At 45.1% G+C, this 22500-nt stretch overlaps 2 protein-coding genes across 2 annotated transcripts; one reads left to right on the top strand and one right to left on the bottom strand.

Moving 5' to 3' along the window:
* Nucleotides 1-8447: 8447 nt before the first annotated feature.
* Nucleotides 8448-15028, bottom strand: LOC133126127 (UMP-CMP kinase-like). Its single transcript, XM_061237975.1, has 6 exons — nt 14759-15028; nt 13187-13333; nt 12630-12782; nt 12159-12235; nt 11881-11977; nt 8448-11393 (listed from the first exon to the last, which is right to left on the bottom strand). Exons 1-6 carry the CDS (start codon nt 14900-14902, stop codon nt 11352-11354), a joined length of 660 nt encoding a protein of 219 aa, XP_061093959.1. The 5' UTR covers nt 14903-15028; the 3' UTR covers nt 8448-11351.
* Nucleotides 15029-18305: 3277 nt separating this feature from the next.
* fam78bb (family with sequence similarity 78 member Bb) lies at nt 18306-21804 on the top strand. Its single transcript, XM_061237972.1, has 2 exons — nt 18306-18985; nt 21282-21804. Exons 1-2 carry the CDS (start codon nt 18651-18653, stop codon nt 21802-21804), a joined length of 858 nt encoding a protein of 285 aa, XP_061093956.1. The 5' UTR covers nt 18306-18650.
* The last annotated feature ends 696 nt before the right edge of the window (nt 21805-22500 follow it).

Here is a 22500-nt window from a genome sequence, read left to right as displayed (position 1 = left end):
AAAAGAGATGTTCCGTGTTTTATTCAGTTATACTGCAGTTATCCAGCAAGCTCAGTAATCCTGCTTTGCGGCACTGGGCACGGACAGTTGGGGGCTGATCTTTCGGTACTCTCGCCGGCCTCGGGATCGCAGTCTGGCTGCACCTCACAGCCAGCGTCGCTAAGCATCTTCTCTCTGCTCTACGGCGTGCCCATAGTCCCCAGCCCGTCTCTCAAACAGCCAGCGGGGGACCAGGAAGGACAGGCGTGGTGATGGGGCGCGGCGGGACCTCTCTCCCGTGGAGTCTCTGCAGTCATCACAGACCTGATTGCTATGGAGGGCCTGGTATTTGATGTCCTCCTTTGATAATGCGGACCGGTTTTCACACGAGTGCCTCAGCCTCTAAAGAGGCTCCATAATGTCCCCTTCCTCGGGCTTTCAAAGGCTTTTTGCGAAGTCGGTGGGGATACGGGGAGAATTTGCCGCACCTTTCTCCCGCTTTGTTCGAGAAACTGCCTTGGCAGCCGAATGTGTACACAGGATGCGTTCTTTAAAAAACAAAAACCCCCATCATACTCTTGTGTGATTTTCATTTATTTCATTATTTATTTTGATATTTATTTATTTGCTCTAATGGTTGTTTTCCCAAATGTTGCCGGTGTGAGTATGTGAGTGAAAGTAGCAAAGTAGCCACTCTCGTCATCACGGTTAGTGACCTCTGACCTCTGTGAGCTCTGCGGTATAAAGCCCGTTCTTCGAGGAGGTATAGTCGTCCCAGGTCCTCTGGAGTATTTTCGGGAAGATCTTTGGGCTCTCGAGACTTCTCCCCTCTGCCTTAATATACTTCAGCATCATGCCCAAAATGCCTCGTATCCACACCTACGTATCCACGGCTACGTATCCACGCCTACGTATCCACACCTACGTATCCACGGCTACGTATCCACGCCTACGTATCCACACCTACGTATCCACGGCTACGTATCCACGCCTACGTATCCACACCTACGTATCCACACCTACGGCTGCATGAGGTACAATGTGGACCGTAAGTATTTGAACAGGGGTACAATATTTGTTCTTTTGATTCTGTATCCCAGCACATTGGATTCGACATGAGGTCAAAGTGCAGACGGTCACCTTTAATGTGAGGGTATTTACATAGATTTTGGGTTATCTGTGTAGGAGTTACATCCCGTTTTATAAATAGTCCTCCCATTTTAGGGGACCAAAAGTAATTGGACACTTCTCAGCAATCAGGTGCATTAAATTGGTAAGTGCAGGTATAAGAAAGCTGTGAGTATCTAGTCTTGTTTCTAAGCTTTTGATTGCCTTTGGAGTCTGGTATTGGCACTTGTCAACATGAGGGCCAGAGTTGAAGGTCAAGGAATCCATTTTGTGGCCTCCGGACTGCATTGTACCATTAGCTGCGTGTTCACACTGGCATGTGAGGGCAAAGCTAGCTTGTCATCAATTGTTTGTTACAGACTGCTCACATCACATCAGCTCACGCCAAGCTTGCTAGTGATAATTTTGTTTTATGTAAATCGATTAGCTAACTTTTACACCAAAACTGTGAAATGCACCCATGTTTAACAGTTTTGTCTGAGAATGAAATGTGCCTTTATGTCTGATCTGATCATCCCTCTAGTTCTAGGGTTTTAAGAAATATTCATGTTTATATTAATAAAAATATATATTTTTTTACAGTTGCTAACAAGCATTTTTGATTCCGAGGTTACTTTTTCAGAACTTTTCACAGTTACCACAACAGCATTCTATGAGGACCAACTGTGAGTGTTTTTTTTCCATCTCCATCAGACTCAACCACCAAAGAAAAAAAAAACGTAATTTCTACAGCCCAATTTGCAATTGCTTGCACAGATAGATTTCAAAACTGATACAGTCTCAAGTTCAAAACCTAAATGTATATAGGCTAACATTCAAGCGGATAGCATTACTATATTGAAATGCATTCAAAACCCTTTAAAAAGTTTTGATAGTAGTTATAGAAACAAAGTGCTGATCGAAGTTGGTGCTTCATAACCGAGGCTAGTGCTTCTGATTGTGAATAGGATATTGAATAGAACAATCACACCTGATTCACTTGGAGACCTGCCCAGGTGTTCAGAGATTTCCAATTTCATCTCTGGAATGATTCTGTTCAAGATGGACCCATGAAGAAATGCAAAAGTGGGTGAAAGGAAGAAGAAGAAGGAGAAGAAGAAGAAGAAATGGCCGGATGATGGAGGGGGAGAGGGAGAGGAGTATGAATTTCTGGTGCCATTCAACATGGAGGATGGATGCCAGATGCGTGGATCTATCGGCTGATGACTGGCAGGGATGGAGCCGGCGTACACTGATGTTCTTTCCCCAGTGTATAGCGAGAAGACATATGATGCGATGTTGACAAAAACCTGTTGCCCAATGAAGTAGACCAGCTCGACGAAAACCAACATTGCTGTACCTGTGACTTCCTGTATTTCTGTACACTGTAAAGTACATCCATTTTACCTATATTTTGGTTTCTCGTTTTCATTCATAATGGCTGTACGCAAATAAAACTAGCATTTCTGTGACTTGTCCTTGTTATATACTGTGGTACATTCCGTAAAGTAAATATGTGCCATTTTGCTTTGTAATTTTGCATTTGAATTTTGGGCATGAAATTAACTGTTATGCCAAGTTGCATGTTAGTGCAGAGAGTTGAAGTGTTTTGAAAAATTCCTATTAGCAATTGTAAAAAAAAAGATACATAATGGGAGGTAAATAGCATTTTGTAGCAATTTGAGAATTTTTGAGTATATTCTCTTCCTCATTAAGAGACAAGCCTATTGGATTCGAGAGAAAATGCACCTGATTGGATTGACCAGCTGAACCTACATTTTGAAACAGCTAGTAGCTGGACAGGCTACCAGCACTAGCCAGTTGCCAGCTCATACCCAGCTAAACCAGCTAATGAGAGGCTTGACCAGCTCAGCTCGGTAAACACTGGGTAAACTTGGTAAACACAGAGTTGAGCACAGAGCAGGAGCTCAACGTAAGAGGTTAATACAGGGAGCTCCCAGCAGCCACCTCTCCACTGGGTGTGTCTCACACCAGCTCTCTACACCACTCCGGCACAGAGAGAGAGAGAGAGAGAGAGAGAGAGAGAGAGCAAACAAGAGGCTCACTTCTCAGCTGACCGTAAGCCGGAGAGAGAGAGAGAGAGAGAGAGAGAGAGAGAGAGAGAGAGAAGGGAAGGAAAGCGAGGGAGACAGAGAGAGAGAGAGAAAGAGAGAGATGGTATTATTAGTGCTTGGTCATGAAAGAATTTTGAGACCACAAGATGAGGGGCACTATATGACATGCAATCCATTATTATTAGTAGTAGTAGTAATACTGAAAAAATAGCTTTGCTCCACAAACTCCACTTCCTTGGGTTCCAAATGATTTATTGAGCCAAAAGGTGCTACGTGTTGGACATTACGTCCTTTGTACAGACCGCAGGGCCAATACACTGAAAACCAGAGGAGGTGCGATGGTCTAATTTCCTATTTATTCAGTTGATTTTGTGACTCCTCAAACAATGGGCTGATAGGAATAACTAGGAATAACCCTCGTCCATGTTTTCAAGCAAATCCAAGTGGTGTAAAGAGTGGTGTGAAAATGTCCAGGTGTATAATGGGAGTGTGGGTGTGTGTGTCTGTGTTTGCTTGTGTAAGGGGATTCCTGGTCAGTTATGAGTCCCAGACTGAGAATGACTAAAAGACAGAGTTTGGGAGGTGGGGTGGATGGGGATTAGGTTTTTGGACTCCACTCCTGGGCACACGGAAAGGAGTAATATTGGGGTGAAAACGCATATCATATGTGAAAATGTCAGAGCATGAACACGCTCCTGGCAGCCATACATATCAGAAACAGGTTATATTTAATCTGTGTCATATCAGCCAATCAGAATCCCTCAAACAGAGTAGAGGTGTAAACGAATGACGCACAGCGGCCTGATAGACGTCAGAGCGACAGAGGGAGAGAGAGAGAGGAGGGAGAGAGGGACAAGGGCTTTCTTTCAGCCTCCTCCTTCATCCCCTCTTCCATACTGCCATCTTTCAACAGGAACTTGTCCTCCCTCTCTCTCCCTCACTCCTTTTCTCCACCCCTCCTCTCCAGCTCCTCAATATTAACTCTCGCCTGCATTCCATGCAGCACAGTGAACTCTTAACAGTTCAGTGTTGTTATTATTATTATGATTATTCATTTTGTTATTATTATCAGTCTAGCATTGTTTTTGATTGTTTCATAGCAGGAGCGTCAAACTCCAATCCTGGAGTGCCACAGTGTCTGCTGGTATTTGCAGTTTACTTTCAGTCAGCTGCCAATTAAGGCCTTGTGAACAAGGTGTGTGGACTCTATCCAATCAATGATTTAAATAAACTATTGAAACACTGAAAAGCAGTAGACACTACAAGTCTTCAGTGCTGGGGAATTGGATTACTGAGCAGGATTAATGAGTTAGCTGGATAAATGGTAAATGGTTGGCATTTATATAGTGCCTTTGGATAAAGCGCTGTACAATTGATGCTTCTCATTCACACACGCACTCATACATCAACAGTGACTGGCTGCCACGCAAGGCACCAACCAGCTCGTCAGGAGAATTTGGGGGTTAGGTGTCTTGCTTAGGGAACACTACAACACACCCAGGGCAGGATCGAACCACTGCCAGATGACTGCTCTTACTGCCTGAGCCAATGTTGCCCCTTATAAGTGCACAATGTAAAACCCAGAACAGTCTTTTACTTCAGTCCATTCTCCAGATTTAGTCCGGGACCAGGTTTTACTTCAGTTATCCAGCTAACTCAATAATCCTGCTTTGTGGAACATGCCCCTTTAGCCAGGGTAACTGGTGAAAAAATTGCCCAACCCTGTCCTGGGCTGTACGGCAGTCTATTGTTGTCTGAGCTCTGACTCAGTGTCGGCCCCTTGGCATCATGGGACAGCGACAGGCAGAGAGACAGCGACTCCTCTCCTTTATTACACTGTGGAGAGAGTGGTGATAACACCTGGCCTTTACATACACTGACAGCACGACAATGCCCTCTGCCAAGGTGTGTGTTTACCTGCATGCACACACACACACACGCACACACATGCACACACACAGACAGACTCACGCACACACACACACACACATACAGAGGGACTCACATGCACACACGCACACAGACAGACTCACACACGCATGCATGCACACACACACACACATACACAGAGGGACTCACATGCACACATGTACACACGCACACAGACAGACTCATACGCACGCATGCATGCACACACACGCGCAGGCATGCGCACATACACATGTATCAGAGAGGGCCAAACTCCAGTGTGTAACCTTTATCTCTGTGAAACTTCATTAGAGAAGAAAGGTCAGGTGGGAGGCTGGTTTCACAGCAGAGACAGGATGATTACCCCAGCTGTGGGCTAAAGACAGCCACTTTTACAACAGTAACACACTCATTCACACCCAGTACAGAAAAAAAGATTAAAAACAGGCACGTTTACTACAGTAACACGCTCATTCACACCCAGTACAGAAAAACAGACTAAATACAGGCACTTTTATTACATTAACACACTCATTCACAACCAGTACAGAATAACAGACTAAAGACAGGCATCTCTTTTTACTTCAGTCCATGTTCCAGATTTGGGAGGGTTCCAGGTTTTATCCAGCTAACTCAGGTAATCCTGCTTCATGATACAGGCCCCAGCACAAGAAAAAAACAAAAACTAACCACGTCCAACAATTTATAAAGAAAACATTCTGAAAATTGGTTCTGAAAATATTCACACTGCGAATAAAAACTTCCTGAATATGAACTTTTACCACACAGTAGATTTGTTTTTGTTTTTTAATCTTTTGGCATTCAACTGTACAAATAATGTGAATCAGGAAACAGGCATTAATGTTGTAAGTGCACTTATAAATTGCACATTTAATGGAACAGACTTAATTGTTCAAACTTTATTTTTATTAGCATTATAATGTTTGCATTTTCTTAATTGGCCTTCTGTGTTTTTACAGTTATCAGTCACTACTGTCTGACCCAATCAGTAGTTTTATAAAACATAGTAGTAAAATCATTATTTATTCAAATGATCAATTAAAGCAGTTTTTAATATGAATAACTCATCTGGTTTCTCGGGTCTAAGCTGGTTGCTGATGTACAAGGTGAAAACAAAAACCAGCCCATCCTGCACCTCTCCAAAAGCAAGCCAGAACACCAGCATCATGATCATACCGGTTCACTGTAAAGTTGGTGTGAGATCACAAATCACTGCAGGTTCTTCCTATACAACATACGGAGAATCCGCCCCTTTCTCACCCCCTACTCGACCCAGCTCCTGGTCCAAGCGATGGTTCTGTCCCGCCTGGACTACTGCAATTCCCTCTTGGCTGGCCTCCCAGCGTCTGCCATCAGACCCCTCCAACTCATCCAGAATGCAGCAGCTCGTCTGGTCTTCAACCTTCCCAAATACTCACACGTCACCCCCCTGCTTACTTCCCTCCACTGGCTGCCTGTCATGGCTCGCATCAAATTCAAAACATTGGTGCTAGCCTTCCAAGCAGTTAAAGAGTCTTCCCCAGCTTATCTACAAAAAATCATCAGACCCTACACCCCTGCCAGACCTCTTCGTTCAGCCTCCACAGGCCGCTTGGCACCTCCCCCTCTCCGAACCTCCACATCACGCTCACAACTACTGTCTGTTCTGGCTCCACGGTGGTGGAACGAACTCCCCGTTGAGGTCAGAACTGTAGAATCTCTCCCCACCTTCAAGCGCAAGCTGAAGACACACCTCTTCAAGCAGCACCTCTCCCCATCCCTCCCTACCTCCCTGTGAACCTTAATTGTTGTCTCTGTGACTTTGTGTATTGGTATTTTTAGTTGGCTAGGTAAGCAGTGTTTGGATCGTTAACTTTGGTCACTTTTGCTCTGTTTGTTTGTTTCTTTGTTCTCAAAAAAAAAAAAAAAAAAAAAGGGCCCTCGTCCTTATCTTTGTTGTACAGGTAGCAGTTGAAATTGTACTTCCCTCTAGGGTCTTTCAGCGAACTTATCCCTGGTTATGGGTATGCACTTTGTTGTACGTCGCTCTGGATAAGAGCGTCTGCCAAATGCCAATAATGTAAAAATTAGCGATTGGAATGTTCATAACTGAACATTCTAATCCCAAATGTGTGATTAGAATGTTCTTAACATGACATTCTAATCCCAAATATATCATTAGAATGTTAACTGAACATTCTAATGCTGATGTAACAGTCACTACTGGTAATTGACAGTAATGGAGTTCAGGAACACTGACTTGGAATTTTGAAAAAACATTCCCAAAAACCTATTTTCCAAAGGGTTTCTTAAGACACGCCTCTGTAAAGGTTCCAGGTTAACCTCCCTGGCTCTCACTTCCCCACCCAAACTGCTGAGGTTTAGGTCACAGGGCCCAGTATGCACCGGTGGCAGGAGGCTTTCAGACTCAGGAGCCCAAAAATCTGCTCTGGTTTTCTCACCCTTTTCAAATAGATGCAGAAAAACAGGGGCCATAAACTGACAGCGACAGGAAATATAAACAATGTTTATAAAAATGGATAGATCTGAACCCAAAACTCTGAGAAGCTTCAATTTCTCATTGACAAAATGGGCATGCAGTCCTACAGTCTCAGAGAATATTACAGGAGCTTTTAGCTTCTCTGCACTGAGACAGAGAGAAAGATGGGATGCCGCTCATTCACTCACTCGCCTGAAGTCCTCTCCTTTCCGAGTGAGAGCACAGTCACCGGTGGTCCGTGTGTAAACACCCAAACCCCCCTACCCCACCCACACACACACACACACACTTCCTATTGTCAAGCCCAGCCCGACCCCTCCCAGTCCAGGCTCAGACAAGGTGCGGTCGCCACTAATTGTGCTCCTGAATACTTGTGCACACAAACCAGGCGACTTACAGCACACGAGGATGTTCACTCCAACCGGCGAGCCTATGGGCTTAGACCCATCCTTCGGCACAGGGTCAAGCAGCTCTTAGTGCTATAATGGTGAGGGGAACCGGGACTGGACAACAGTCTCCAGGTATTACTGAAGAATTACCGGCTCAGGTATGTACGACCAGGTCTAAGGGCCTAATGGTCTCTCTTACGTAAAGTTCTTACAGCTTTGCCCATTGAACATTCCAGGGATTGTAGCTGCAAGATGCACAGGCAGGGGAGATATGCACATACACAGTCACAAAGGTGAGGTCACGATAGCACTAGAGAAGTGACCCTGGACAGTGCGTAAAGAATTAACCTTAACCCTTTAAGGTGTGAGGTCATAAATATGTGATTAGAATGTTCTCAACTCAACATTCTAATTCTGATGTAACAATCACACCAGGAAACTGAGTTCTATAACACTGACATAGAATTGTAAAAACATTTAAAAAACCAATCAGAGTACAATCTTTTTATTGATTTCATCTTAAGTGCCAATGGTACATGACTTATTCTTATAATAATATTATGTCCAATATTAACCTTATTTGTAATTTCATATTGTTGATATGAATTCATATGAAAGAATGGCAAATATGGCAGATTCTTGGACTTTAAACATATTGTGGGACTACTTTAAAGACCACATTTAAGGAGGAAAAGGTCAGTCATTATTACCTTTACATAATAATCAGTTTGTACTGCTCCTGTGTGATGACCTTCATGGTAGGTCATTAACACTTTTGCTTATCTTTGGAAACTGAATAACTCCGTATGACCATTAACTGAATTTCTGCAATATTCTTCTTGTAAATATAATCATGGAAAGAAAGGGGGTCGATAAAGAGACTGGATTGGTTTGTAAGGGATTAATCAGAAGACAAACTGAATAATTGGGATCTGTTGTTACCTGAAATGATTTCCCATACACAACGTGTCCCCGGCTGAATGACACTTGACTGGAGAAGACATACAGTATCTCCTGACATTTCAGCTCAGAAACATCACATCACATTCAGTCATTGAGTACCCTCTCATCCAGAGATAATTGCACATATAACTACACAGTACACTTATAATGTACTTCCAGTTAGCCAGCACTGACTTTAATACATATTATTGCAGGGACACAGGAATCTGGGTTTTCAGAAATGGCAGAAATGGCATTCCTCCCATCCAATCAGGGACTCTGTTAGACCCGGGACATTGTGCGAGTGGAGTTTCTCTCCAATCAGGGACATGAATCAATCAAAACCCTACCTAGGTACATAAGCATACCATCAGTAGTACTGCCCTCTGGACCAGAGTAGAGTATCCCTGCATGATGCTCTTTGTGGGTGACAGACAGCATCCTGGGAGGCACATACTCAATCATGTCAGCACTGCCACCTGCTGGACGCATGAGTTAACTACAGCCAGTCGTTCTTTGCATAACCAGTCCTCCATAATCATACAGAAATGAATCATAAATCCACACTGACTGTAGGAGTGAAGAGCATATGTATTTGTATATTTCTCTGATCGTTTTTTACACTTTCTCCTGAATTATTAAAAAACAATTCAAGTTTAACAAAAAACTGGTCAATGATCCTTGCTGTCACATTTTCCGTCTGGAGCATGAAAATGAAAACAAACGGTTAAAATGAGTAGTTAGTTGCGCACTTAAAATGGATGTCCTGATTGGCCAGACTGTCTTCACACCTGACTACCAAGTATAGAGAGGGTGGAAGACCAGCAGTTCACAGTCAGCAAGGGCCGTAATCTGAGAAACAGGGCTTAAAGGCCAGTCCAAAACAAGAGCTAGAACGATAAATATGTTGTTTTAAAAATCGTTCTAACTCAAGTGGACGGCGGAGATAACGACGAGTCATGAACGATATCGTTGGGATCACTTTCAGACCAATTTCTTCCAGCATGAACAATAAAACACAGACAGGCAATCGAAATCCATCCGAATTTACAGGGTGTCACATAAAGAACGGCAGATGACGCAGCCGAGAGGATATTTAGAGAAAGCTATTGTACATGAGTGTAGATGCTCACATCGTTATCGTTACTGTCAACATCAGCTAAAACTTTTTTGTTGTTGTTGTTTTAAGCCAAGTAAACTGGTTTGATAACCTGACTAGCCTTTCCAGTTGTCTGTAGAGCAGCCCGTGACACGTGCACATGGTGCGAGTTTCACTCCTACATTTATCCTTAAAATTCAATACACACATGTAAACTGAGACATAGATCAGATGTGTAGGTCCTTCATCTGAGGAGTTTCCTGCACGCGCACACACACACACGCACGCACACAAACAAACAAACAAACAGCAAATCTATGCAGTGTGCCACAAGCACTCTGGCGTAAAATGGCCGCTAAAGCTGGAAGTGTCACACAAGATGGGTGACAAGACGAGTCACTGCCCACCACGATAAGCACGTGAGGATACATATAGTGAGTATATATCCTAAATGGGAAATGCTGACATATAGAATAAGATAAATGTTGCTTTTTTTTATCTTCGATGAGGTATACAGTTGTATACTGTACTGGCAAAGTTGATCCCTCAACATCCCTGACAACACCTATTTAACACTCGAGCCCCTCCAATTACACCCACAAACACACACACACACACACACACACACACAATCAAACTCTGTACAACAGACTCCCCATACAACTGTATGTTCTCTATACGAAGGGTGTGATGGATTTTGCCTATTTGTACAGGAGTGTAATGCGCAAGAATGATTTATACACGAGTGTGATGATCTATAGGTAATTATACAAGTAAGTAACGGACTATGCTTATTCATACCGGTGTGTTATGGACTATCGGTAATAATACAGGTGGTTAACAGACTATACGTATTCATAACAGTGTGTTACGGACTATCGGCAATAATACAGGTTGTTAACAGACTATGCATATTCATAAGCGTGTGTTATGGACTATAGGTAATAATACAGGTGGTTAATGGACTATGCGTATTCATAAGAGTGTGTTATGGACTATAGGTAATAATACAGGTGGTTAGTGGACTATGCTTATTCATACAGGTGGGATGGAAGTGTTTTCTCTAAAATGTGGAGTAGGGAGGGCAGAGGAGAGACCCTCACTTCCTGGTAGCAGGTGTGTGAAACCGCACCTTTTCTCCCCGCACACACACACACACGCACATACACACACACACACACACAAACACACACCATTCAACAGGAAATGTAACTTTTACATGTGAAAAGAAATGATACAAAAAAAATCCTCAACACGTACATAAATAAACTTGTGAGCACAGACATATATACGGAGTGTGAGAATGTGACGGCTCCAATTAGCGACTGCACATGGTTGCCAGGGGAAACGCTCTACCCTTCCTTATCCAGGAGAGCCTTGACATCTGCAAAGACCTGTCAGGAAAAACAGAGAGGAAGAAACGGAGTGAGCATTTACACCAGTCGGGTAACATCCTAAACCTTGGGTGCAGAAAAAGGGGGACACCTTTATAACCAGACTGGGGGTAAAATACAATTTAAAAGAACATCATTTCAGGAAATGTAAATGAATGACTGACTGAACGGAACTATCCTCATGAAACGTTACTGGAAAATTCCATAAGCATCTGCATATGTCTCCTGCATATGTGCAAGCTGTTTCAGAAGCAGGGTGTGTTCTCTGAAGCAGGGTGTGTTCTGAAGTCTGAAGCAGGGTGTGTTCTCTGAAGCAGGGTGTGTTCTGAAGTCTGAAGCAGGGTGTGTTCTCTGAAGCTGGGTGTGTTCTCTGAAGCAGGGTGTGTTCTGAAGTCTGAATCAGGGTGACTATTTCTGAAGCAGGGTGTGTTCTCTGGAGCTGGGTGTGTTCTCTGAAGCAGGGTGACCCTCAGGCCAGTCTCCTCACCTGGTCCACACCGCGGGAGGCGTCCACAGTGCGCACCTTCCCCTGCTGCTGGTACTGCTCTATGATTGGCCGAGTGGACTGCAGGTATGTCTTGATCCTGCAGCACAGGTGGGCAACAGGGATGTCCATCAAATAGCGGTGTGGCAGGTATTACATGTGCGAAATGGTTAATGTCAATATGTACACACACACACACACACACACACACACACACACACACTGTATACACACACACTGTATACACATACACACTGCAGGCATGAGACTATAAGGCTCACCGTTTCTCCAGACTTTCTCTGTTGTCGTCAGTACGGCCACTGCTTTTCCCCCTCTCCAGACACCTGTCGATGCACACCTGCGCGTGTGCGCACGCACACACACACACACACACACACACACACACACACACACACACACACACACACACACACAAACAGCTCAGAATCCCGCTGCGCACGCATTTATCAGCAAATACAAGATCAGCAAAAGCACGATTCACTGGTCATGCATCACATTTCTAAAAATAACTTCCATCTGGTTTCAGTTCCGACCCAAAATTCTGCTTTTCTCTGAAGGCGAAATGTCCCCCTCTCACTCTCCTCTCCATCTCCCACTCTCACTCTCTCTGTAAGTTTATCTCTCACTCTCACTCTCACTCTCACTCTCACTCTCACTCTCACTCTCACTCCCACTCCCACTCCCACTCCCACTCTCAGTCCGACCCCCCCCCCCCCCCCCCCTCCTCTTACCTGATCGCTGCACTCGAAGAAGAGGACGAACTTCACGTCGGCCTTGTCCTCCATTACGGAGGCCCACCCCTGCAGGTTGTCCTGGTTACGGGGGAAGCCGTCGATGAGGAAGCGGAAGTTCTGCTGGTCCAGCCGCATGGTCTCCTCCATCGCCTGGGGAGGAGGATGAGGAGGAGGAAGAGCGCTGGTGAACATATACACTCGGGCAGCCAATGAAGCACTTACACCCAAAGGTTTCAACAGAGTTAGTAAATCAACAAATGTAACAAAAATAAGATAATTATGACATGGCAACCACTACCTCTACTATTACTACTACTATGACTACTATGACTACGACTCATTATTATTATCATTATTATTAATATTATAATCAAAATAATGTCTGTTGGGCACCAAATATTTAAGTAATCCCAAGGTTGGATTAACACCAGGATAAAAACATAGATTGTAAAAATTACTGGAAGAAAAAAATCATCATGAATCCCAAACATTTAGCACTGATGGAAAAAGACTCACTGTGTAAGGCACATGAGAACCAAGCAGAAATGTTGCACCTTTTTTAGCAGGTTGATGGTGATCTCCACAGGAACGATTCTGCCGTCCTTGATGTAGGTGTCGATGAGCTGGCCGAACTCAGAGCCCTCCCGCATTCTCTCACCCCGGAGCAGGTCCCCGGCCGAGAGGTGCGTGTAGCCGAACGTCTGGGGAGGACAGAACGAAACTGCTGTGTCTGTATATCAGACGTGGGTCAAATATGCATGTAAACTTCCAATTACAGAAGACACACCTGTAGATCACTCATAATGTTTCTCAAAACATTCACCAACCAAATATGTTCACACATCTGAAAATAACTAATTTTGTTGTGAGAATTGGTGGTATTAGGGGCTTCTTGCTAGCATTTAAATCCCAGGATTGTTTCTGTAGGTTACTGACAATTCGAAGATGAGATCTCCAATTCCACCAACATTACAAAATGTGTTCATAATGATGCACATTATGTTTGGTGAAGGTTTGTTTAGGATTCTCAGGGACAAGCTGGAGTGTTTTCACAATTTACCAGTATCTAGGACATAAATATGTATGGTATTTCAGATTAGACCCAGGTCAGTTGACCAGAGGTCACTCACTGTGTACACAGGGATAAGCCAATCTCAAGAAAAACAGATAAACAAGTAGAAAAACAGATAAACAAGCAGAGCAAGAGAGATGTAGGGAATCACAAGCAGGCTTGAGTAATGGATTTGAAATTGCTGGAATTACAGCTATTCAGTTATGTAATGCCACACCGGTAGCTCATACTGTTCTCCTGTACTGTAGCAACCAAACTGTACCAGAAAAATACATATACCTTGATGTTATTACAGAATATTCATAATGACAACACTTATGGCATTACATTAATATAAAGGGGTGTTGTATTTGTACTCCTCTAGTCATGCAAGATATATTTACAGGGAGAAATAAGGCCTTGGTCTCCATAGCGACTGCACATCCGGGAGGATCAAGACACAAGTCAACTGTTCTGGGGTAATCAAAGTGAACGTGAATCTTGCGTGTTTACAGTGACAGCTCAGGTGAGAATCCACCTGTGATAGTAACCTGAGTGATCTCTGGACCCTAGTACGGATGTGTCCTCGTTTAGTCTCACTGTATCTGATACGCATGGGATAACACATTATTTCCGCTCAGAAAAGGTCACAGATATGTGAACGTACATGAATATAACACGCAATAGCGCGAGGAATAAGAATTCTGGCAAAAATGGGCGTCGTGGCGACTACGTTCACAACCTTCAAATCTTTCGGCTACAGGAAACAAGAAAAAAAATGAACGAAGCTATCAACAGCTATCTTCTGGCGAACAACTTAGCAAGCTGTCTGGAAACTATATAAAACCACTGCAAACTGGTACACCGATACAGATGTAGACAAGACTCCTATGATGTTATAAACCTTGAGGCTATATATATAGGGGGGAAAAAGAACAGGACGTGCTTTTCTGCGTTCAACGATTTAATATCGACACCAAAGACTGTTTGTTCTTTCACTAAATCCGTACCATGCATTAGCAGACCCGACAACAAGCTCAGACCTCTATGACCCGTAAAATACTCAAATGCATACCTCCACGATTTTGGTGCACTGTGTTCCTTTCCCAGCACCCGGCCCTCCCAAAACGAATATAACCTGCGGCTTCATTGCGAGAGCGACTCGGTAAACAACACTCGACAGACTCCGCGACAACGCTCTCTGCAGTTGCACCAGCATAAACCGAAAAAAAGATGGAATGCCCAAAGGTTAGTCCGACCGGTTTCAAAGAAAGGGCCCGGGATTACAGTCGTTGAAAGACCGGGTACTGTGCGTCAAACGGGGAAGTCGATGTGCTACATCCGGTTTATCCGTCGACCAATAGAAAAAATGAGGCGTAGCCGTATTGGGAGATTCATTCCTCCTATGTCCATATTTGACAAAAATGGGTGGGTCTGTCTGCCCAATACACAAATGCACCAAGGCAAGCTATTCTCAATTCTGAAATTATTTTTTTAATTCACTCATAAATCGATACATATTTATTAAATAACTTAATTCCTCTAGAAATATAGATTGGCTATTCACAATCTATGATATTAAAAATCTTTCACTCTTTCTTGCAGACTAGTTGTCTCTGGTTGATTTTATATGAAGATTAAATCCTATTAAAATCTCATACACTCACTGTCCCTCGATTCTTATGCCATAATGATCGTACTCGTGCCTCCTTTTAGGATAACACCATAGTTATAAGACTTTTCCATCATGTTCCTTCATGTGACAGGCAAACAGGCAGAAATTGCCGGTATATGCTAGACATTATAATGCATAGCACATTGCGCTGAGCCTTAAATAAATAAAATAGATTAAAAAGTAAAGGGCAATATTAACAGCTGCAAAATACGAGCTTGTAAAATGAGCTCTCCATATTTTAACTGTTTTATAATCTGCTCCTGGCCAGCCAGCCGGGAGCTTTTGTTACATGCTGAGGATAAATGTGCCTGCCAAATGCCAAAATCATAATTTCCAAATTGTACTACTTTCCAAAACATTAAAGGATTATAGAGCACCTATCTGCACGACGCAATTTGGACACAGAGGACCAGCTGTTCATTTTACAATAATTTGGATATTTTATCATGTGTCTAATCAAAGATATGAGAACATTTGCAAGATTTTAGTAGACTCACGTGCAAGTTGAACTCGCTCACTATGAAATATCTAGCATCATCCAGCTGAAAAAATATCATCATACATCATAATTCACCTGAACTGGTAGCACCAGTAACCCTCAACAGCTGGATTAACCGACATCAATAGACAAAGGGATTGAGGATTTTACCATTACATTACATGAATGGCATTTGGCAGATGTTTTTATCCAGAGTGACATACAGTTGATTAGACTAAGCAGGAGATAATCCTCCCCTGGAGCAATGCAAAGCTAAGGGCCTTGCTCAAGGGCCCAACGGCTGTGTGGATCTTATTGTAGTGATACCGGGGATTGAACTACCAACCTTGTGGGTCCCAGTCATGTAACTTAACTACAACGCTACAGGCCGCCACCATTCATCAAATCCGTACCACTTTGGCGTGCTAGATTTAGATCATTTAGGTAAAGTTTTCTGTCTGAATAGAACATTTATTAAAATAATGTAAGTCATGTAGATCTGGTATTTTGCCTGAAAGGACGACCCAGCATGCAATTTACAAATATCAGTGTCCAATGTGAACTTTTGGGTGGCCTAGTTTGTGAGAGTGCTTTGTAATTGGGTGAGGCATGTGCCCTCTAAACTATTATAGATATGCTGAAGTGCTGCTGGGTAACATGTTTGCCATTAACCCTATAAAGTGTGATTAGAATGTTCTTAACTAAACATTCCAATGCTGATGTAACAATTACTACAAGTAATTGAGAGCTATGGAGTTCTAGAATACTGAGTGAACAGTGCCATGATTTCCTGATTTCCTCTACTATTGCATATTTGTCACACTGAATGGTTTCAGATCTGTAGACAAACAGAACCCAAGTAAAAATGAAAAAGTAATTGCCCCCTTAAACCTAATAACTGGTTGCACCACCTTTAGCAGCAGTAACCGAAACCAAACACTTCCTATAATTTGATGTCTGTCTTTTACATTGCTGTTGAGGGATTTTAATCGACTTGCAGAACTGTTTTAATTCAGACAAATTGGGAGATTTTTTAGCTTGTTTCAGGATCTAGCACAGCCTCTCAATTTTGTTATTTTCAGCCAATGAGTTTTCTCTTCGCGTTGAATCACTGTCTTGCTGCAAACCCCGATTACACTTCAACTTCAGCTCACACACAGAAGCCCGGACATTCTCCAGAATTTCCTGGAACAGGAGTTATGGAAGTCTTTGGCCTGCGGTTCTTTGGATGTACTTCTGTCTCTTTTGTGACTTCCTGGATGAGTTGTCACTGTGTTCCTGGAGAGACCCTGGCAGGCCGGCCAGTCCTGGGAAGATTCCCAGAGCCTTAGACAGGGCTTTGGAGCCATTTCCAGCATTTTTTTTTCTCATCTCTTTTGGAATTTCCTTGAATCATGGCGTAGTGTGCTTGTAATTTATGATAACTTTATGGTGATGGCTTCATTCCGCCGGTAAGGTTCAGTATGAGTGAGGTTTATATTCAACAGGGCTGGCTGGAATCACACCTGTTTGCTCAGTTTCCATTTGTGTAATATTACACTTTGTCTGAAGATCCGAAGCCATTGAAGTGTGACATGTAATAGAGGAAATCAGGAAGGGAGAAACTACTTAATAAATAAAGCCTAAATAGATGGTAAATGGAATACAAAAATTCCTGGAACCAACATGGTTTATGACGGAAATACTGTGCTCATTCAAGTTACCAGGTAGTGGCGGGGGGGGGGGGGGGGTTGTCAGCAGACGATCCATCACAAATGTTGATAAGATAGATACGGGTCCTTTCAACGGACGCATGACAAACGAGAGTGCGCTCTCCAAACGCGTCCTTAACCCTCTGGCGTTCAGTCAGCATCATCAGCACCAGGGCGATGCTGAACAGCGACAGAGGAATGATCGCTCGCCGCTGTGAGCGGAGGAGACTGAAACAGATTGTGAACGCTGTAGCCGACAGTAGCTAGGTTTTTGCGCCTCGTCTTTAAAGCCAAGCCGCACACATTTCAAATAAACGCTGCAGTTTTACCATGAGGTGACCAAAGACAAGGATGGGATTGTTCCGCGTTTCACATGGATCTTATTTTAACTCGGGCACGGGCGCATCATTCCAATAGCGCTGGCATATGAAAACCGAAGAAACGCGTAAGGAAGGATGCGCGAGAGCTCAGCAGGACTGGACTCTCGATGAGATTCTGGAGATCATCCACAGACTCTCGCCTGGCAGTCAGCGGCTAGGGCGGTTGCGGAGCGGGCAGGTATGAACCATTGTCCATCTTTGTGCCGCTCCGATCGACCGTACCTCAGCAACGACAAACCACTCGACCGCCACCCGTAGAAAGACAACGACGCCGCCTCCGACGGTTTCTCTGCCTCTCCTTCTCTTGTGACATGACAGCACGGGGCAGAACGCGGAGGATCAAAGGGCACAGACCTGCAGGCGGACGCGTGGATTCCAAGAGGAAAGGCGCCCGGGGCGCGCTGGGGCTCCAGCCCGAAGAGGCTCGCGTTGCTGCTTCTGGGGACAAACACACAGAGCGGTGCGGCGCGCTGACGCGAACACGTCGGGGGAGACCCGAGAAAGGGAGTCGGTGTATCCTCTCCAGTCGCTCCATTCCACGTTTCGTCAACTCATCATCTCCCCAAAAAACTCATAATAAAAGCCGCATCGGTGCGCTGAGGCTATGTGTTTAAATCAAATGTGACCATTATCATTTATTTATTCATGTTAACTCTGCTGCTTGGTTTTGTTGGTCATTGAATTGGTATGCTTATTGACGACTTTACAAGCGTGTAGGACTGAATGGAATCCGAGCGACATTGATGCGCCTGTTGGCCGACTGTCAGGTGTTTCCCCCGTGGCTGGCTATTTTGACTCTGACTCTAAGCAGCGCGATGGGTTGCATCCAGAGCATCGCCTGCAAGTCGCGCATCAAGCGGGAGAACATCGTGGTCTACGACGTCTCGGCCACCATAGACCAGTGCCCGACAATAATCGAGGAGAACTCGCCGATTGTGTTGCGCTACAAGACGCCTTACTTTAAGGCCACGGCCCGGGTGGTGATGCCTCCCGTCGCCCGCAATGAGACGTGGGTGGTGGGCTGGATACAGGCGTGCACCCAGATGGAGTTTTATAACACTTACGGGGACATCGGCATGTGAGTTATTCCGCCCCGAGCGTCCCCCTCTCTGACATACAAACACCCGCTCTCGCTGTCCGTGTCTTCCCCCTCTGTCAGTTGCTGGGTGGCGTGGGCGGAATGATGTGAGAAACACCATATCTTCACTACAGCCCGGCTGTGTGGGAGGGAGCCCTAAGTGTAGGCTGCGTGCGTGGGAGAGACAGAATGTGCGCGCCTGTGTGTGTGTGTGCGAGTGTGTGACTGACTTGCGCGTGTGGCTGCTCATTGTACATTCAGCGTCGGAGCGTGACCGCGTTGCTCTAGATTATCTTCCGTTAAACCGAGTCGACTATCGTGAAATCCTTTTTTTATCGCAATGCTATACGATCATCAATGCCGGTGTGTGTCTGTGCTTGCGTGTGTGCGCGTGTGGATGCCTGTGTATCCCTGTCAACGTGCTGCCTCTCCCTTCCAGTCAAACGCCCACTAAATGATTGGGCTCCCTATTCTGTAGGTAAAAATAGAAAAGTTCATAATAAACAAGAAATACCTGCTCTTAAACACCAAAGTTGTGTACAGAGAGAGAGAGAGAGAGAGAGAGAGAGAGAGAGAGAGAGAATGTGAGGAATGCTATCTCTCTCATACACACAAACACACGCACACACACGCACACAACTTTCGGATGATGTCTAGGGATGTTTTAAAACAGATGCAGATGTGTGTGTGTGTGTGTGTGTGTGTGTGTGTGTGTGTGCGTGTGTGTGTATGTGTGTGTGTGTGTAGGGGGTGAGCTTGTCAGGGGTAATGATGCACCCTATTGACAGATGGAGCTGATTTGAGCGGGGAAACCTTATTTGAACATCAAGCCATCAACTGGCACAGGCTGACTCATAGATGAATCTCTTAACACATTGTCTGCCTAATGCATTAATCTACTCACACATTGACTGTTTAATGTGTCAACCTACTGACACAACGGCTGGTTAGTCCATCAATCTCCTGACACATCGGTTGGGTAGTACATCATTTTACTGACACACAGGTTGGCTTGTACATCAATCTACTGACACACAGGTTGGCTAGTATATCAATCATACACTTGTCTACCGATGCACTGTATGATCAAGGAAAGAGAGATTTTGTTCACAGATCTTCATTCCTAGTCCTGGAGTGCCGTAGGGTCTGCTAGTTTTTGTTTTCAGCTTAATATCAGCAACCGATCCAGACCCAATAAACCAGGAGAGGTGAGTTAACTGTGTAGTAGTCTGCTTTAATTAATTCATTACATGCTGAGTAGCAACAAAAACCAGTAGACCATTCAGCCCACCAGGACCAGAAATGAAAATCACTGGTTTAGTGGGCCTTTGAGTCTGTGGTAGATTTTACCCGATAATTTTAATGACTCTTTTTCTTTTTGTCTCCATCCATTATTTACACACTCTTTCAACTCCATTTTAATGTTAGATATACCCGCACACTGCTGTTAATGCTCCCTAGTGATATATTTGAGTAAGTGAGCAAGACAGACAACGTTTTGATCTTCATCTAGTGCTGGGGTCGGCAGCCCTGGTCCTGGAGAGCTGCAGGCTGGCTTTTGTCTTCACTCAGCACTTAATTTGTCAATGATAGAGTTAACTCCCCTCACCTTGTTTCTTCGGTATGAGTCGGTTGCTTATTTTAAGGTGAAAACAGAAACCAGCGCACCCTGCGGCTCTCTAGGACCAGGGCTGGTGACCCCGCTACTAGTATTTTGACGTGAAGTAAGTAAGAAGGTAATGCCCACACACTGCTGTTAATAGTGATATACTGATTACAGTGAGCAAGACAGACTATGTTTCGACAAGCTTTGTCTTCCTACATTAAACTATGCTTTTCACGTTTCCACTGAAGATGATCTTACCCATGAAGCCCCTTCCACGCAAATAACTACAACTATAGCTGAAAGTGAACTGAACGTGATATCATTTGTTACTGTCATTGTCGTTAATTATGATTATTATTACATGTCATTTGGCTAACGCTTTTATCCAAATCGACTTACAGTTCATTAGACTAAGCAGGAGACAATCCTCCCCTGGAGCAATGCAGGGTTAAGGGCCTTGCTCAAGGGCCCAACGGCTGTGTGGATCTCATTGTGGCTACACCGGGGATCAAACCACCGACCTTGCGGGTCCCAGTCATGTACCTTAACCGCTGCGCTACAGGTTGCCCTGTGTTAAAGCTGTGGTGTGTACTCCGCCATCCACTTGAGTTAGAACGATTTTTAAAATGACATGTTCATCGTTCGAGTTCTAGACGTGAACCGGCATTTACTCTCCGTCTCCCCCTGCAGGTCGAGCTGGGAACTGCCGGAGCTGCGGGAGGGCCAGGTGAAGGCCATCAGCGACTCGGACGGCGTGAGCTACCCCTGGTACGGCAACACCACGGAGACGGTGACCCTGGCCGGGCCCACGTCCAAACCGTCCCGCTTCACCGTCAGCATGAACGACAACTTCTACCCCAGCGTGACGTGGGCGGTGCCCGTGAGCGACAGCAACGCCCCGCTCCTCACCCGCATCAAGAGGGACCAGAGCTTCACCACCTGGCTGGTGGCCCTCAACGCAGCCACCAAGGAGAAGATCCTCCTGCAGACCATCAAGTGGAGGATGCGGGTCGACATCGCGGTGGATCCCTCCCGGCCCCTGGGGGCCCGCGCCACGCTGGCCGGGCGGCCCCAGCAGGACCAGCCGCGCCTCCTCACCCACATGGAGCCCATCCCCCCCAACGCCCTGTCCCGGCCCAACGCCAACGACGCCCAGGCCCTCATGTGGAGGCCCAAGAGGGGGCTGCCCCTGGTGGTGATTCCGCCCAAATGAAGAGCGGTTTCTGGGGGGTGGCGGGGGCGAGAGGGGGGGGGGGGGGCTACCCCTGGTGGTGTTACTGCCCAAATGAAGACTGCGCAATGGACGTCATGCAGGAATGGACCCTCCACATTGAGAGGGAGGACTTACAGTGGCCTGATATTTATAAGAACTTCGCCATTTGGCGCCATTTTGACCTTGAAAAAGAAAACAAAAACTGCCTTAAATTTCCCCCGCCAATGCCTTTTGTGCCATTGGGTTGGAAGCAGTGCACCATGGGAGGTTTGGGAAGCTGACCTCTACCCTGCACAGGTCGGGTTATCTGCCTTAAACTGCCTCGAGGGGGTGCCTCCCAATACTCAAAAAACATATTCTCCTCTCAGCCACAGTCTCGTTCCCCTCTTTTTCAAGAAGATGAGTGGAGGAAAGGAGGAATGCGTTTTTAGAGTACTGGGATGCACGGAAGGCCTTGGGACAGCCGGAGAAGAGCAGCCATTTCGAAGCAGACGTAGAATGAACCAGACTAGTCCTGGCGGTTGCAGTACTAACGATGGGGACAGGCTAATGAGCGATTAGCGCCGTCCGAGCGAATGAGGAGACGGACACCGCGATCAGCAGAGCCGAACGTAGACCGCAGCTGAAGCAGATCTGTGTAGCCACCGGACAGTTTGCCTTACAGCCTACGTGCTGATCGAGACTGATAGGAGAACT

The sequence above is a fragment of the Conger conger genome, chromosome 4 (assembly GCF_963514075.1).
Source record: "Conger conger chromosome 4, fConCon1.1, whole genome shotgun sequence".
Classification (NCBI taxonomy): domain Eukaryota; kingdom Metazoa; phylum Chordata; class Actinopteri; order Anguilliformes; family Congridae; genus Conger; species Conger conger.
Note: the sequence above shows the minus strand (reverse complement) of the source record. Positions and strands in the feature narration are given on the sequence as shown.